This window comes from Coregonus clupeaformis, unplaced genomic scaffold, assembly GCF_020615455.1.
Source record: "Coregonus clupeaformis isolate EN_2021a unplaced genomic scaffold, ASM2061545v1 scaf0287, whole genome shotgun sequence".
Lineage (NCBI taxonomy): Eukaryota > Metazoa > Chordata > Actinopteri > Salmoniformes > Salmonidae > Coregonus > Coregonus clupeaformis.
Window position 1 is genome coordinate 280,376 of NW_025533742.1, and position 14,374 is coordinate 294,749.

Consider the following 14,374-nt stretch of genomic DNA (forward strand, 5'->3'; position numbering starts at 1 on the left):
AGGCGCATTGGCCAGTAACCGAAAGGTCGCTGTTTCGAATCCCTGAGCTGGCAAGGTGGAAAAATATGTTGTTCTGCCCTTGAGGAAGGCAGTTAACCCACAACAACAACTGGTTGCCATCGGTTAAGGCAGATACTTAATTACACACACCTGGTGTCCCAGGTCTAAATCAGTCCCTGTTTAGAATGAAAAAACTGGCTTTGAGTTCCAGAGAGGGAATACAGTGCCATTTTGGACACTATTTCCTTTGTGTGAAAATGCAAAACAAACTTTGAGCAAATATTTGATCCTCACATGGTTGCAGTGTAATGTCAATCTACAGGTAACTGCCAAAATAATGGAAACTCTTGAGTAAATAAGGGATACAAAGTATATTGAAAGTAGGTGCTTTCACACAGGTGTGGTTCCTGAGTTAATTAAGCAATTAACATCCCATCACGCTAAAGGTCATGGATAGAAATGCTGGGCAGGCCATTACTTTGGCTACCATGGCTATGCCCCATAGGATGACAATGCCTCCATCCACAGGGTAGGACTGGTCACTGAATGGTTTGATGAGCATGAAAACTATGTAAACCATATGCTCAGTCACCAGATCTCAACCCAATTGAACACTTACGGGAGATTCTGGAGTGGCGCCTGAGACAACGTTTTCCACCATCATCAACAAAACATCAAATTATTAAATTTATTGTGAAAGAATGGTGTTGCATCCCTCCGATAGAGTTTCCAGACACTTGCAGAATCTATGCCAAGGTGCATTGAAGATGTTCTGGCTGGTGGTGGCCCAACGCCCTATTAAGACATTTTATGTTGGTGTTTCCTTTATTTTGGCAGTTACCTGTACTATGACTATGCTCGCAGGAAAACTGAAAATATATTCCAAACATCAGAGTAGTAGAAGTGTAGACACACAAAACTGTTAATCACAATATTTATTGTCGCTTAGACAATACAAAAATGATCACAGTAATAAATGTTAATTAGAATGGAAGCACATTCATTGTGTTCTAGCCATGCCGTGACATTAGTTATTGTGTAGTTCTCTTTAAAGGGATAGTTCACCCAAATTACAAAATACATATTGGTTTCCATGGCACTTAGCCTGTATGCAGTCTAAGGACAAGGTGAGAGGCGAAAAATGCAGGGATATTGACTTGCATTTGGAGACCAGTTAATCCAAACTAAAGCATGGATTGTTGTCTTACCTTGTCCATAGACTGCTTACAGGGTAAGGAAACCAATATGTCATTTTGTAATTTGGGTGACTATCCCTTTAAGTCCCAATATGTGATTTATACCTATGTATTTAAATGGTAGTTACATAGGCAGTTGTAGTGTAATTACAGTGTAAGAAATGATGTGAATCTGGTGAGGTGAATAAACCAGTGAAAGCATAACAAAATTACATCTAGCGATTTTGTAAGAGAATAATCAACATTTCTACATCACCTAAAGAAATCTACAACAACGGGTGCTAGCTGTATTTAGACCTGGGTTCAAATATGACTTTTCTTTCAAATACTTTATCTTTGCTCGATTGAGCTTGCATGGCGCAATGGAACCAATGGAATATTGTTCAAAGTAAAAACTCTGCCCATTTGGCACTCCAGGCAGGCTCAATCAAACGCTCAAAGATTTCAAATATTAATTGAACCCAGGTTTGGCTGTGTCTCCTCATACCATCTATGTTTGCTCAGCCATGAAGTTTGTATTGCTGTAGCATGGTTCATCGGTCTCACAGTCACTTGTGGTTTTGCCGGACCATTGATCAAAAGCCTCCAAGAAGTAACAAACACCAGGAATATCCGGCGGGAAGTTTGGCGGAAGATCCTGTCTGGTCCGGGGAATGAAGACGAACTCTGGACAATCTTTCAGCAATCTGGAAACCCAAAAGGACAAATGAACTATTATGAATGTAAATACAATGTTTTAATATGTACTGCAGATAGAAATGGGGGCTACGGGGCTCTCTATTCAATCAACTTTGGGATCCTGTTTCCTGTGCAAGACCACATAAACAATTTATCTTGTACTGTGAGAATGTGTGTATGAATTTATTGTATAACACAGTTGCTGTCTGAAACCAAAAAGCAACTCAACTGGATAGGAAGTTAAACACGTTCTCTTGAAACACACAAACAATGTTGTTTTGCCTTCCTTACAAAAATTATACATTAACATAATCAACCAGTTACACTGTAATTACACTAGTAATAACAATGTATTAACATCTTGTTACAGCTTATTTTAGTAACTGCATTATAATAATATAGAGCAATGCAGTTCATATGTAACAATGTTGTTAATTACAGTGTTATTAAACAGGTGCAAGAAGGACTTTATGGGAAGTGCTACCAAATACCCAGGTAATGTTTTGGCCACACTTTTCAGAGGCCCTATACCAGGGCTATTTTATTACAGACCGAGAGAACAACCATAGCCCTTCTGGTTTTCATTATTTCCTTCCAATCAGAGATGGATTCAGACATGGGAAACCAGGTGGGTGAACTTTCTGGCCAATCAAGTATTTTGTGAAACTGTTTTCAACTGTGCCCCTAAATAGAGACCACACTGAACATCCAATAATGTTTGTAGTAAAGACCTTGGCTTTATTGACTATGACAAATGTTGGGTAGCCAAATTAGGGTTCTAATTCCACGACCAACAGTGGACGTAGCGTAAGAACGAAGAGTAAATAGTACAGATCCAGGCAAGACCTGTAGACACCATAGGGTTTAATGGTCTATCTTCTGATGAATGACAGTGCATCTTTCATTATCACAGTCAGTCAGGTAGCTTGTCATTTGAAGAACATCACACAAAACATAATTTACTGTGTGACTTTTGTGATATACAGTGTGATCCAAATGAATGAGACATTAAAATAAGACATTATAAATACATACAGTGGGGGAAAAAAGTATTTAGTCAGCCACCAATTGTGCAAGTTCTCCCACTTAAAAGATGAGAGAGGCCTGTAATTTTCATCATAGGTACACGTCAACTATGACAGACAAAATGAGAAAAAAATTCCAGAAAATCACATTGTAGGATTTCTAATGAATTTATTTGCAAATTATGGTGGAAAATAAGTATTTGGTCACCTACAAACAAGCAAGATTTCTGGCTCTCACAGACCTGTAACTTCTTCTTTAAGAGGCTCCTCTGTCCTCCACTCGTTACCTGTATTAATGGCACCTGTTTGAACTTGTTATCAGTATAAAAGACACCTGTCCACAACCTCAAACAGTCACACTCCAAACTCCACTATGGCCAAGACCAAAGAGCTGTCAAAGGACACCAGAAACAAAATTGTAGACCTGCACCAGGCTGGGAAGACTGAATCTGCAATAGGTAAGCAGCTTGGTTTGAAGAAATCAACTGTGGGAGCAATTATTAGGAAATGGAAGACATACAAGACCACTGATAATCTCCCTCGATCTGGGGCTCCACGCAAGATCTCACCCCGTGGGGTCAAAATGATCACAAGAACAGTGAGCAAAAATCATACATGATACATGTGATACATGTGATCATCAATGTGTAAACACAAGACTCTTCAAAACAGAATATATTTTAGCTAGTGGCTGAGCTTAGGGAGATCTGGCAGTGAAATTGACTATCAAATATTTTCGAAGTGCAGAAGTGTTAAGTCACCTGTGGGTTGTGGGGCTAACGTTGATTCTTCTAGGTACGCTACAGGACTCAAACTTATTTGCCAATGTGACGTTGTTGCCAAACAGACAGTAGCGCGGCATCATCACGCCAACTACACCGGCCAGAACTGAGCCAGTGTGCAGGCCAATTCGCATCTGTAAATAAAAAAAGATAATTTGTATTGAGGGGAAAATACCACATTAAATCAAAGCTTCATTGATTATATATAGTTTTCCTTTGAAGCTATAAGGTGAAATCAACTAAAATCAAATATAAATATTTGTATATTCGAAAAGTAAAGTTCACCAAGGTGACTTCAAGGAACAACAAATTGTGATTGTGGCTTTAAGATTGTCATTGCAACTCCTATATTTTTGGGAAATCACATTTTGACTGTAGTAAATATAATTTAAATGTCATTTGTGATAATAATTCAAGAACATTTCCCTTGCTATCGGCTATGATATAATCTTCTGATATTATCCACATGTTCTACTTCCGAATTGATTATTTTACAAATTTATTATTTTGATTTATTAATTGAATTTATATAATTTTCCAGATGCTCAAAGCACTTTCATAGTAGGGGGAAACTCACCTCATCAATGTGTGGCACCCACTTTGGTCATGCAAGGCAACCATTTGTGCCGGAAGGCTCAGCACACATCAGAAAGCATGGTGTAGAGGTGAGGAGTGATATATGCCAATTAGGAATGACAGGGATGATTAGGTGGCTATGATGGAAATGGGGCCATCCCTACTCTTACGGTAAGTGCCATGACATTTTAATGACCACAGAGTCACCACAGAGTCAAGATATCCGTTTAATGTCCAATCTGAAGGAGGAGGGCAGTCCCATGAGAGACAGCAGAGAGCGTTGGATTATAACCCATGCTCGCAGCGCTACATAGTAGCAGTAGAAAAGCCTGAAAATCAGTGTTGTGTACGAAACTCTCTTGTCCAGGCAACTTCCTGTGCTACTCAGTGCCGTTCTGAAAATTACTTTCCATTGATGGTTTCACATTGTGAAGAAGGTAAGCCGTAACACTCACCTTGATTGGCTCGCCAGTGGGCGTCCTGACCTCATCGGACAGCTCCATCATCTTCAGCGCCATGAGGGCAATCTGCACTGCGTGAGTGTCGCTCTCCTTGTGCAAGCCACCGGCCACACAGTACGCGTCACCGATAGTCTCCACCTAGATACAGTAGAATAGAATAGTTTAATATCCCATAGGCAAAGTACATGGCATACAGTTAACTTCATCACAAGCATTTCGCTACACCCGCAATAACGTCTGCTAAATATGTGTATATGACCAATACAATTTGATTTGATCACAAAACTTGTATAATATCAGATAGCATAGATCAGAGAGAGAGAGGGAACCATGAAACTTTATTTTTTAAATGACGTGCCCCTTTGGTCTACCCTCTGTTCTTAATTTATACATTGACTGTACAGAGAGAGAATAATAGTTGTATGGTGTATGCATACAATAATTACAATATTGTTCATCTGAAAGAGAGCGACTCTCCATTTGGGCTGATCTGTGACACACTAGCACCTCCCCGGTTAAGAGCGGAATGATGCAACCTCAGAGTTACACAGAAGGAATTTTATTTACACACACAGACGGAGATGTACATGGGGATGAAGAATGGTAATGGTTCTGAAACAGGAGAAACATAGGTAATGAATCCACTGTACACAATACAATAAGGGTTCCCATTAATTATTGTTTATTGTGATAGCCTATATTAAATAGACCACCAGCTTTTATAATTTATTTGAGTATTTTATTATTTTGTTTAACTTGACGGACCAAGGACAATGTTGTTGTTTTGAAGCTCATTTCCTGCAATTCTACGTAGTTTAACAAAACTCATTACATCTTGTAGGTAGGCTATTTAATGATAATAATAATAATAATAATAATAATAATAATAATAATAATAATAATAATAATAATAATAATAATAATAATAATAATAATGGATATGGATATGGAACTCTAGACCCAACACCTCAAATAAAGGGAGCAAAAACTACTGTACCTATTTTAATTTGTCACACAGTCTTCCCCCACGGGTAGAGATGTTGACACATTCGAACACAAACACATTAAAAAAATCAACAGGGCCAATTTAATCAGTGTGAATTAGCATCAAAATAGTTCTTCTGGGAGCACTCGACAGTTGTGTGGTGGTGGTGAACAACGTGAGGTAAAAGTCGATGTCCCAAATGGCACTCTATTATAGTGAATTCTAGTGCACTATAAAGGGAATAGAGTGCCATTTGGAAAGCAGACAAAATCTATTTTTGGACCGGGAATGGAAACAGAGGTCCTGAAGGAACCTCTGACTTCCCAGTACTTTACGAAAGATCCGTCAGACATGCTGCTCTCCTCTGTTATACTTCAGTGACACACTGATTACATTAGCCAAACTCCCCGCAGATTACAGGACAGTTGGCTGAGAGCAGGCAAGTTTGGCCATGAGACAAGTACAGTCTGTTCTTTAAGAAATATTAAACCCAGATAAAATGGTGGAATTGTGTCATTTTTGTCCAAGACTTGTGGAATCTATGAGAGAACACAACGAAAATAACTTTTCTACCATGAACTTAAAGTACTTTTGTGCCTAAATCACATGACAGTCTGGTCCTGACAAGGTCAAAAACAACCATGCTCTTTCCCCTTTTTGGAGCCTGTGCATCTGTTTTATATAGCAGACTCTTATTTTGGAGTAGACCTTTTAATTATTGATGGACTGTTAAGAATACACCACTATTATTCTCTCTAAATTGCTTTGGTCAAGACATAACTGTTAAGTATTGTCTATATTAATACATTGATGAATTATTGCTAAATTATGCAAAAGCATGAAGTAGACAAGCCTCCACTCTCAAATTATTCATATCAGTAAAAACACATTCTTATAAAACGCTATTGAAGAGCAACATAAGTCATATCTTACCTTAATACCTCCATGGCTAATTTAATTAAAATGAAGCCATATTCATGATGGGATCAATATAATATGGGAATGCCAGCATGGGTTTGCAGTCAACAACATAAATTGTTGTTCTAAAAATAATCTGTTGATATTAACATACAATTATATAGAGGGCCTTATCTATTCAATCCAAACCGGTAACAAGGGTTGTGGAATGAGACTAAAGCAACATTTTGGGCACATTTGGAGTCCATTTTCTCAATAATGTTAATTTTAGTTGTATAAAAAACCTCATCTTGCTTTCTTATACTGTAAGGCACTTTTTGCTGTTCCATTTCAACTGCTGTTTAACTGCTGTTTTACTGAGAAATTATATTATAACCTGGTACTTTCTGGTACTTAATTGCATGGAATTCCACACAATTGATAACTACATAGTACCAAATGGTGCGTAGTGTTTCAATTAATTAAATCTATCCCCATAAACAAATGTATTCTGTGGTTATTATTATGAATTTAGTTTCACCTTTATCATTCCAAGTAATTACTAGGCACTTTGTAAATGAAAGCATAACCACTAAACAATGTTTAGTTGTATCCGGTAAATCCGGTTTTGATTGAGAAGCTCCCTGAGTTTCCTTGGGCCTTGCTGTAACACACACCTTGTATACATCCAGCTCCCCGCAGTGGTGGTCAAAGCGTGTGTACAGCTCGTTGAGCATGGTGACCACCTGCATAGGTGTGCAGCGTGAGCAAACGGCCGTGAAGCCCACAATGTCCGAGAAGAGCATGGTGACATGCTCAAACTCCCTGGCATCCACCGTGTGGCCTTGCCAAAGTTCCTGGGCCACTGTCCCCGGGAAAATGGTGAAAAGCAGATCCACCGTCCTCTTCTTCTCTTCCTCCAGGGCGAGGTGAGCGTGCTCCAGAGCCGCCTTGGCCTTGCCTAGGCGCTTCTTCAGGCCGTCCTGGGCCTTGGCCTGCTCGCCCACCAGGACCACGTCGCGCAGGGCGTTGTGGATGGGGATATCAGACAGGTAGAGGCCGCGGCCAGTCAGCTCCTCCAGCTTGTCTACGCATGGCGAGCCCAGGAAGAGGATGGCATTGGACTCTGAGATGTAGATCATCTGGCCTTTCAGGTCCATGAGCTAGAAGAGAGGGAAACAAGACATGAGATAAATGTCTTTGTCCGGGTTCTCCATGCTAAATGGTACATACACAGTCAGGTCTATTGGGCGGCAGGTAGCTTAGTGGTTAAGAGCGTTGTGCCAGTAACCGAAAGGTCGCTGGTTCTAATCCCTGAGCCGACTAAGTGAAAAATCTGTCTGTGCCCTTGAGCAAGGCACTTAACCCTAGTTGCTCTGGATAAGAGCGTCTGCTAAATGACTAAAATGTAAATGTATTATTGGCACACTTGACAAAGATTAGCAAAAAATACAAATACTGAGCTATATTGTATTCTCAAAGACAGAAAGAGATTTTGTTTAACAAGTCACCCTCCCCTTCTGAGGATAACGGCATGGAGCCTTTATCTAAAATGTTTAATGAGATTGGAGAACACATTGGGAGGGATCTTAGACCATTCCTCCGCGCAGAATCTTTCCAGATCCTTGATATCCTACATCTGCTCTTATGGACTGCCCTCTTCAATTCAAACCACAGGTTTTCAATGGGGTCCAAGTATGGAGACTGAGATGGCCATTGCAAAATGTTGATTTTTTGGTCAGTTAACCATTTCTTTGTGGATTTTAATGTGTGCTAGGGGTTATTGTCTTGCTGGAAGATCCACTTGCGGCCAAGTTTCAGCCTCCTGGGAGAGGCAACCAGGTTTTTGGCTAAAATGTCCTGGTACTTGGTAAAGTTCATGATGTCGTTGACCTTAACAAGGGCCCCAGGACCAGTGGACGAAAAATAGCCCCATAACATCAAGTTTGACTTGGCCTCAAGTGGATCTTCCAGCAAGACAATAACCCCTAGCACACATTAAAATCCACAAAGAAATGGTTAACTGACCACAAAATCAACATTTTGCAATGGCCATCTCAGTCCTTTGCAATGGCCATCTCAGGACATTAACCCCATTGAAAACCTGTGGCTTGAATTGAAGAGGGCAGTCCATAAGTGCAGACGAAGGATATCAAGGGTCTGGAAATATTCTGTATGGAGGAATGGTCTGAGGTCCCTCCCAATGTGTTCAATCTCATAAAACATTTAAGAAAAAGGCTCAGTAGCCGTTATCCTCGCAAGGGGAGGGTGGCGGAGTATGGGAAACAGTGTTGCCACTAATTTGGATCCCTATCTTTTTTTGATTTGTTTTAATTACTTGTTAAACAAAATGTATTTCTCTGAGCAATTGTATTAGTATAAAATAATATAATTTTCACAAAAACAATTCATACTCAGTATTATTTCTCTCAAATGTTGTGCACAAATTTGTTTACATCCCTGTTAGTGAGCATTTCTCCTTTGCCAACATAATCCATCCACTTGACAGGTGTGCTGGGGACAATAAAAGGCCACTCTAAAATGTGCAGTTTTGTCACACAACACATTGCCACAGATGTCTCAGGTTTTGAGCGAGCGTGCAATTGGCATGCTGACTGCAGGAATGTACACCAGAACTGTTGCCAGAGAATTGAATGTTCATTTTTCTACCATAAGCCACCTCCAACGTCGTTTTAGAGAATTTGGCAGTACGTCCATCTGGCCTCACAACCGCAGACCTCGTGTAATCACACCAGCCCAGGACCTCCACAACCGGCTTCTTCACCTGCGTGATTGTCTAATGAAACTATGGGTTTGCACAACCGAATAATTTCTGCACAAACTGTCAGAAACCGTTTCAGGGAAGCTCATTGCGTGCTCGTCGTCCTCACCAGGGTCTTGACCTGACTGCAGTTTGGCATCGTAACCGACTTCAGTGGGCAAATGCTCACCTTCGATGGCCACTGGCACGCTGGAGAAGTGTGCTCTTTCTGCATTAATCCCAGTTTCAACTGTACTGGGGCAGATGGCAGACACGTGGGCAAGAGGTTTGCTGATGTCAACGTTGTGAACAGAGTGCCCCATGGTGGTGGTGGGGTTATGGTATGGGCAGGCATAAGCTACAGACAATGAACACAATTGCATTTTATCGATGGCTCTTTGAATGCACAGAGATACCGTGACGAGATCTTGAGGCCCATTGTCGTGCCATTCATCTGCCGCCATCACCTCATGTTTCAGCATGATAATGCACAGCCCCATGTCGCAAGGATCTGTACACAATTCCTGGAAGCTGAAAATGTCCCAGTTCTTCCATAGCCTGCATACTCAACAGACATGTCACCCAATGAGCATGTTTGGGATGCTCTGGGTCGACGTGTTCAACAGTGTGTTCCAGTTCCCGCCAATATCCTTCAGTTTCGCACAGCCATTGAAGAGGAGTGGGACAACATTCCACAGGCCACAATCAACAGCCTAATCAACACTATGCGAAGGAGATGTGTCGCGCTGCATGAGGCAAATGGTCACACCAGATACTGACTGGTTTTCTGATCCATGCCCCTACCTTATTTTTAAGGTATCTGTGACCGACAGATGCATATCTATATTCCTAGACATGTGCAATCCATAGATTAGGGCCTAATGAATTGATTTCAATTGACTGATTTTCTTATATGAACTCTAACTCAGTAAACTCTTTGAAATTGTTGCATGTTGCGTTTACATTTTTGTTCAGTGTATTTACATTATGCAATTTTGCTCATCTTTGTCAAGGGTGCCAATAATTTTTTGACCTGACTGTAAGTATTGTCTTTAGTTGTTTGGACCCTGGACACTACTACAAGGTACACAAAGCAAACAGATCTGATTAAATCATCTGACATTGAATGGCATATAATTGCCCAAATTACTTATCAAGGGTGACTTTGCCGAAAGCTTTATAGCTAATGTAGCGCTAAGTGAACTAAATTCTCCAATTGAAGTGCTTTTGGGGAAACACCCCGTGAAGAGTTAACTTTGTACATGTTCTGTCCTGACCTGAGTTTCTTTTTACTGCTCTCAATAGTTGACCATAAATAGAGGTTGTTACACGATTATATCAGCATCCTCGTGAGAGACTTTGATGGGTGAACTGATTTGACATTTTGCCTCCAATTCAATCTGGTCTCATAGCATTTCGTATTATTCTGTAGGTAAATTCCAAGACGCCATTTAATATGATATGTTACGTTTCGTATGGTATGTATTAATTTGTCAATTTCCATCACCCACTTCGTATGATATGTTAAGAATTACAATTCGTATTATATGTTACGAATTTGAAAATGTACAATATGTTATGAATTTGAAAAACGTACTATATGTTACGATTTTGCTAAACGTATTATATGTTACGAATTCTAGCCAGGTGCCTAATATTTGCTAGTTGGCTAATATTAACTAGGCTAGGGGTTAGGGTTAGGGTTAGGGGTTAAGGTTAGTGTTAAGTTTAGTAGTTAGGTGAAAGGGTTAAGGTGTGGGTTAGGGGAAGGGTTAGCTAAAAGGATTATGGTTAGGGAAATGGTTAGCTAAAAGGGTTAAGGTTAGGGTTAGGGAAAGGGTTAGCTAACATGCTAAGTAGTTGCAAAGTAGCTAAAAGTTCTAACTAGAAAAGTTACTAATTAGCTAAAGTTGTCCGTGATGAGATTTGAACTCGCAACCATCTGTCTTATGTAACCATACCAAACGTAACATGTCATACTAATTTGCTTGTCCCGGATTTACTTTTACTATGTTACGTCTAGTCTATGAGACCAGGCTGTCCAATTCCATCCTGGGCTTATGTTGTTCTCTACCTCAGGGGGAGCATTCTGCTAATTAGCACATACTAATTAACAACACAGCATTTTGCCTTTCTGAAGGGCTACTTTTAACATCAAACCTGCATTTAGACAACCTTCGATACCTTGTTAGTCATTCCTCTCAACTCCAAGGGGTCATATCCAGCAGACCTGAGTTCAAATGGTATTGGAAGTCAAAGACTTTGAGCGTTTGCTTGAGCCCACTCCCTGCGGAGTCAACAGAAAGTGGATGTTTCAAGGGATACAATATTTTCCACCTAATTTCTGTTTCCACTGAAAAACGATAGTGGGAACTCCGCTTCGGCGTCTTTCTACGGCTGCTACGTTAGGTTAGCTTGAGTGCCGAATGGACAGGGTTTGCACTTTTGGGACTATTCCATTTGTTACATTGAACCAGGCGAGCTCAATGAAGCATCACTCAAGTATTTGAAATACTTCAAATACTAGTTGAACCCAGGTCTGATATCCAGTCGAAATAGGGTCATACCTTCCCTGTGTCATCGGCCATGGAGCCCCCTTGGTGCTTTATCCGAATGATGAACTGTGTGTTCAGCATTGTCAAGATGCCTTGGAAGGTGCACCTAATCTGGGGCGTGATGATGGCAAAGTGCTCCTGGAAGGCAGCGGGCCGCCTCAGGCCGTCCTTCCGGCTAAGCCTCTTCCGGAGGCCGTCCCCGATTTGCAACAGGCCCAGGTCCTGATCCAGAAAGAGGTGGAAGGGGAAGGTGGAGGAGAAGAGTGAGGTGGGCATGGTCCCAACCGACGTGGCCCTCATGGGACTGGGGCTCAGGCTCTTGGCGTCCTTCACCACCACCGAGTAGAGCAGGCTGGGCTGCTTGGGCCCAGCCTGGACCTGCAAGGGGCCTACACACTCCTTGGTGCCTCCTTGAAGGTCCATCTCCATCTCCATGTCCATCAACACCTCCACGGTGGTGTCATAGAGCAGGCGGGCGGCCGCCTTGATGACCCCGGGGAAGAAGAGCTCCGTGGTCTGCCCGGGGTTGAAGTAGTGGACGGTGAGCAGACCCAGATCCTTGTCCAGGCACAGCACTGACGCTGCTTCGTTGTTTACATAATCTGTTCTCCTGTCTGGGTCGGCTTGCGGAGCGGCTGGTGCTGGCGGGTTTGGGGCGCTGCTCTGTTTCAACAAGACATTGAAGCTGTTCAGGAAGTCGCTGAGGGCTCCCCCCACCACCCGCAGAATATGGCCGTCCTCGTCGAAGCACGTTTGGAACAGCTCCTCGCCAAGGGAGACTTTCAAAGCGTCCATGCGAATACCTGGTCGTAAAAGGAGGGCAAAACACTTGTTCAATGTAATAGAATAGAATAACACTATGTAAATACAAAATAAAATACAATACTGTAGATTAGAATAGAAAATAATAGAATATAACATTTTTATTGTCCACACAAGGTAAAACTATGCATTTTGTTTCACAGAGGCATGAATTTAACAGACATTAAACACATCCACAATGGAATAAAAGCAACTCATGTTCAGTGTTGTTTGAATTCGATCAGCTTTACAATACCTGTTTTGAGAGAATAATTCTTCATGATCTCCAGTAAATGCTCTGGTCGATCAAAGGTCCTATCTTGACAGATGTCTGCGTAACACACAGATGGGCTGTGGACAGAAATTATATCAGTATTATATTAGTAAGCACTGCACTCACCACATGAATGAATGGTTCTAGATATGTATTCCTTGAAATCATCATGCATGTTATGAAAAACAGTTTCTAACCAAAGGTTTGCCTATTTTCCTATTCCTTGTATTCCCTTCAAAGCCATCTTGCTGATTGACCATATACAGGTCGTGATACATGGGGCATCCATGCATTGCATGTAGTCAATAGGTCTTCAATAAGAATAATATTATGCATTCAATTGAACTGAACTGAACATTGTCATTTCTTATAATCATGACATTTGACAATAATTAAATATCAGGGCAGCATAGTTTAAATCATTAATTTCGCCAACATTTATTGGACTTATTTCTTACCATTTCTTGTCTAACGTATGCTGTTTCATCATTTGCAGAAAGGCAGTATGCAGTCTTTGAAACTGTAAACAACAAGTCCAGAAGTTTATTGACAAGATATTTGTATAAGAAAGTTTATAGTTTGGCTCATTGCAATCACATCAACACAACAGCAAACAAATCATTTGTTTCGAGATTATACTGCCAAAACAGACGGTTTTTAGTTCCGATTGGCTGCTGTACATGTTCCACGGTGTAAACTGCTCTCTTCTGAGACGACACTCAACAACAGTGCACGAGTCCATTCTGATGAATGTTTTGAAAAATTACTTTATTGTAGCACAATCTCAATTTACCTCGGGACATGCCAATTTGCGGATGCTCTCCCCTAATGAATGAAGATTGACTCTAGTCTTGCTTGTCTTCCTTTGAGGCAGCACCTCCGATACATTTCCATACACATCCTTGGAAATTGCCAGTACATCCCCGGTATGGTCCCTTGTACATTCCTCAAAGTCTCCGGGTTCCTCCATACGACCGATACCGGAGAACGGGCATTCTCCAGAGATTTTCAGGTCTTTCAATTTTGCGCAAAACATTCTTAGTGCTTATCCTCATCTCTTGGTTACAAGCAAATGTCTACATTTTGGATACGCAACTCCTGTCTCAGTTGGAAACTCCATTCCCACATCATGGCATTCGCAAGGGAGCGAGGAGAATTTGATATTTTATTTTATGCGCATCGTGTCTTGTGGACACCTGTCTTTCTCCCTTTCGTATGTTAAAAATGATCCGCACCTATGCCAGCAACCACATACAATATTCATAGCAAATTACATTGGCAAAAGATGAGTGTAATACCATTACCACAAGCCAATGAAAACCGACAGAAGAGTCCACCTGGCCAATCGATGCACGAGTAGGTTGGGCTCTTAAAAAATATATC

The 14,374-nt window shown here is 41.1% G+C and overlaps 1 protein-coding gene across 3 annotated transcripts; it reads right to left on the reverse strand.

Moving 5' to 3' along the window:
- Nucleotides 1-917: 917 nt before the first annotated feature.
- On the reverse strand, nucleotides 918-14,330 carry gucy1a1 (guanylate cyclase 1 soluble subunit alpha 1). 3 transcript variants are annotated; one of them, XM_041874640.2, is made up of 8 exons: nucleotides 14,296-14,330; nucleotides 13,450-13,511; nucleotides 12,974-13,068; nucleotides 11,929-12,719; nucleotides 7,278-7,763; nucleotides 4,713-4,856; nucleotides 3,661-3,815; nucleotides 918-1,882 (listed from the first exon to the last, which is right to left on the reverse strand). In XM_041874640.2, the coding sequence occupies exons 2-8, from the start codon at nucleotides 13,479-13,481 to the stop codon at nucleotides 1,687-1,689; spliced, it is 1,899 nt and encodes a 632-aa protein (XP_041730574.2). In that variant the 5' UTR covers nucleotides 13,482-13,511; nucleotides 14,296-14,330; the 3' UTR covers nucleotides 918-1,686. The 3 variants fall into 3 exon arrangements, with proteins under 3 accessions (XP_041730574.2, XP_041730572.2, XP_041730573.2); XM_041874638.2 differs by lacking the exon at nucleotides 14,296-14,330 and adding an exon at nucleotides 13,785-14,258; XM_041874639.2 differs by lacking the exons at nucleotides 3,661-3,815; nucleotides 14,296-14,330 and adding an exon at nucleotides 13,785-14,258 and having other exon boundaries at nucleotides 1,681-1,882.
- Between the last annotated feature and the right edge of the window lie 44 nt (nucleotides 14,331-14,374).

Coding starts and splice junctions, on each gene's coding strand:
- gucy1a1 (XM_041874638.2), bottom strand. CDS start 14,027: ATGTTTTGCGCAAAATTGAAAGACCTGAAAATCTCTGGAGAATGCCCG. Junction 13,069..13,449: donor CATACGTTAGACAAGAAATG/GTAAGAAATAAG, acceptor TTCTGTCCACAG/CCCATCTGTGTGTTACGCAG. Junction 4,857..7,277: donor GGGAGCTGGATGTATACAAG/GTGTGTGTTACA, acceptor TACTGTATCTAG/GTGGAGACTATCGGTGACGC.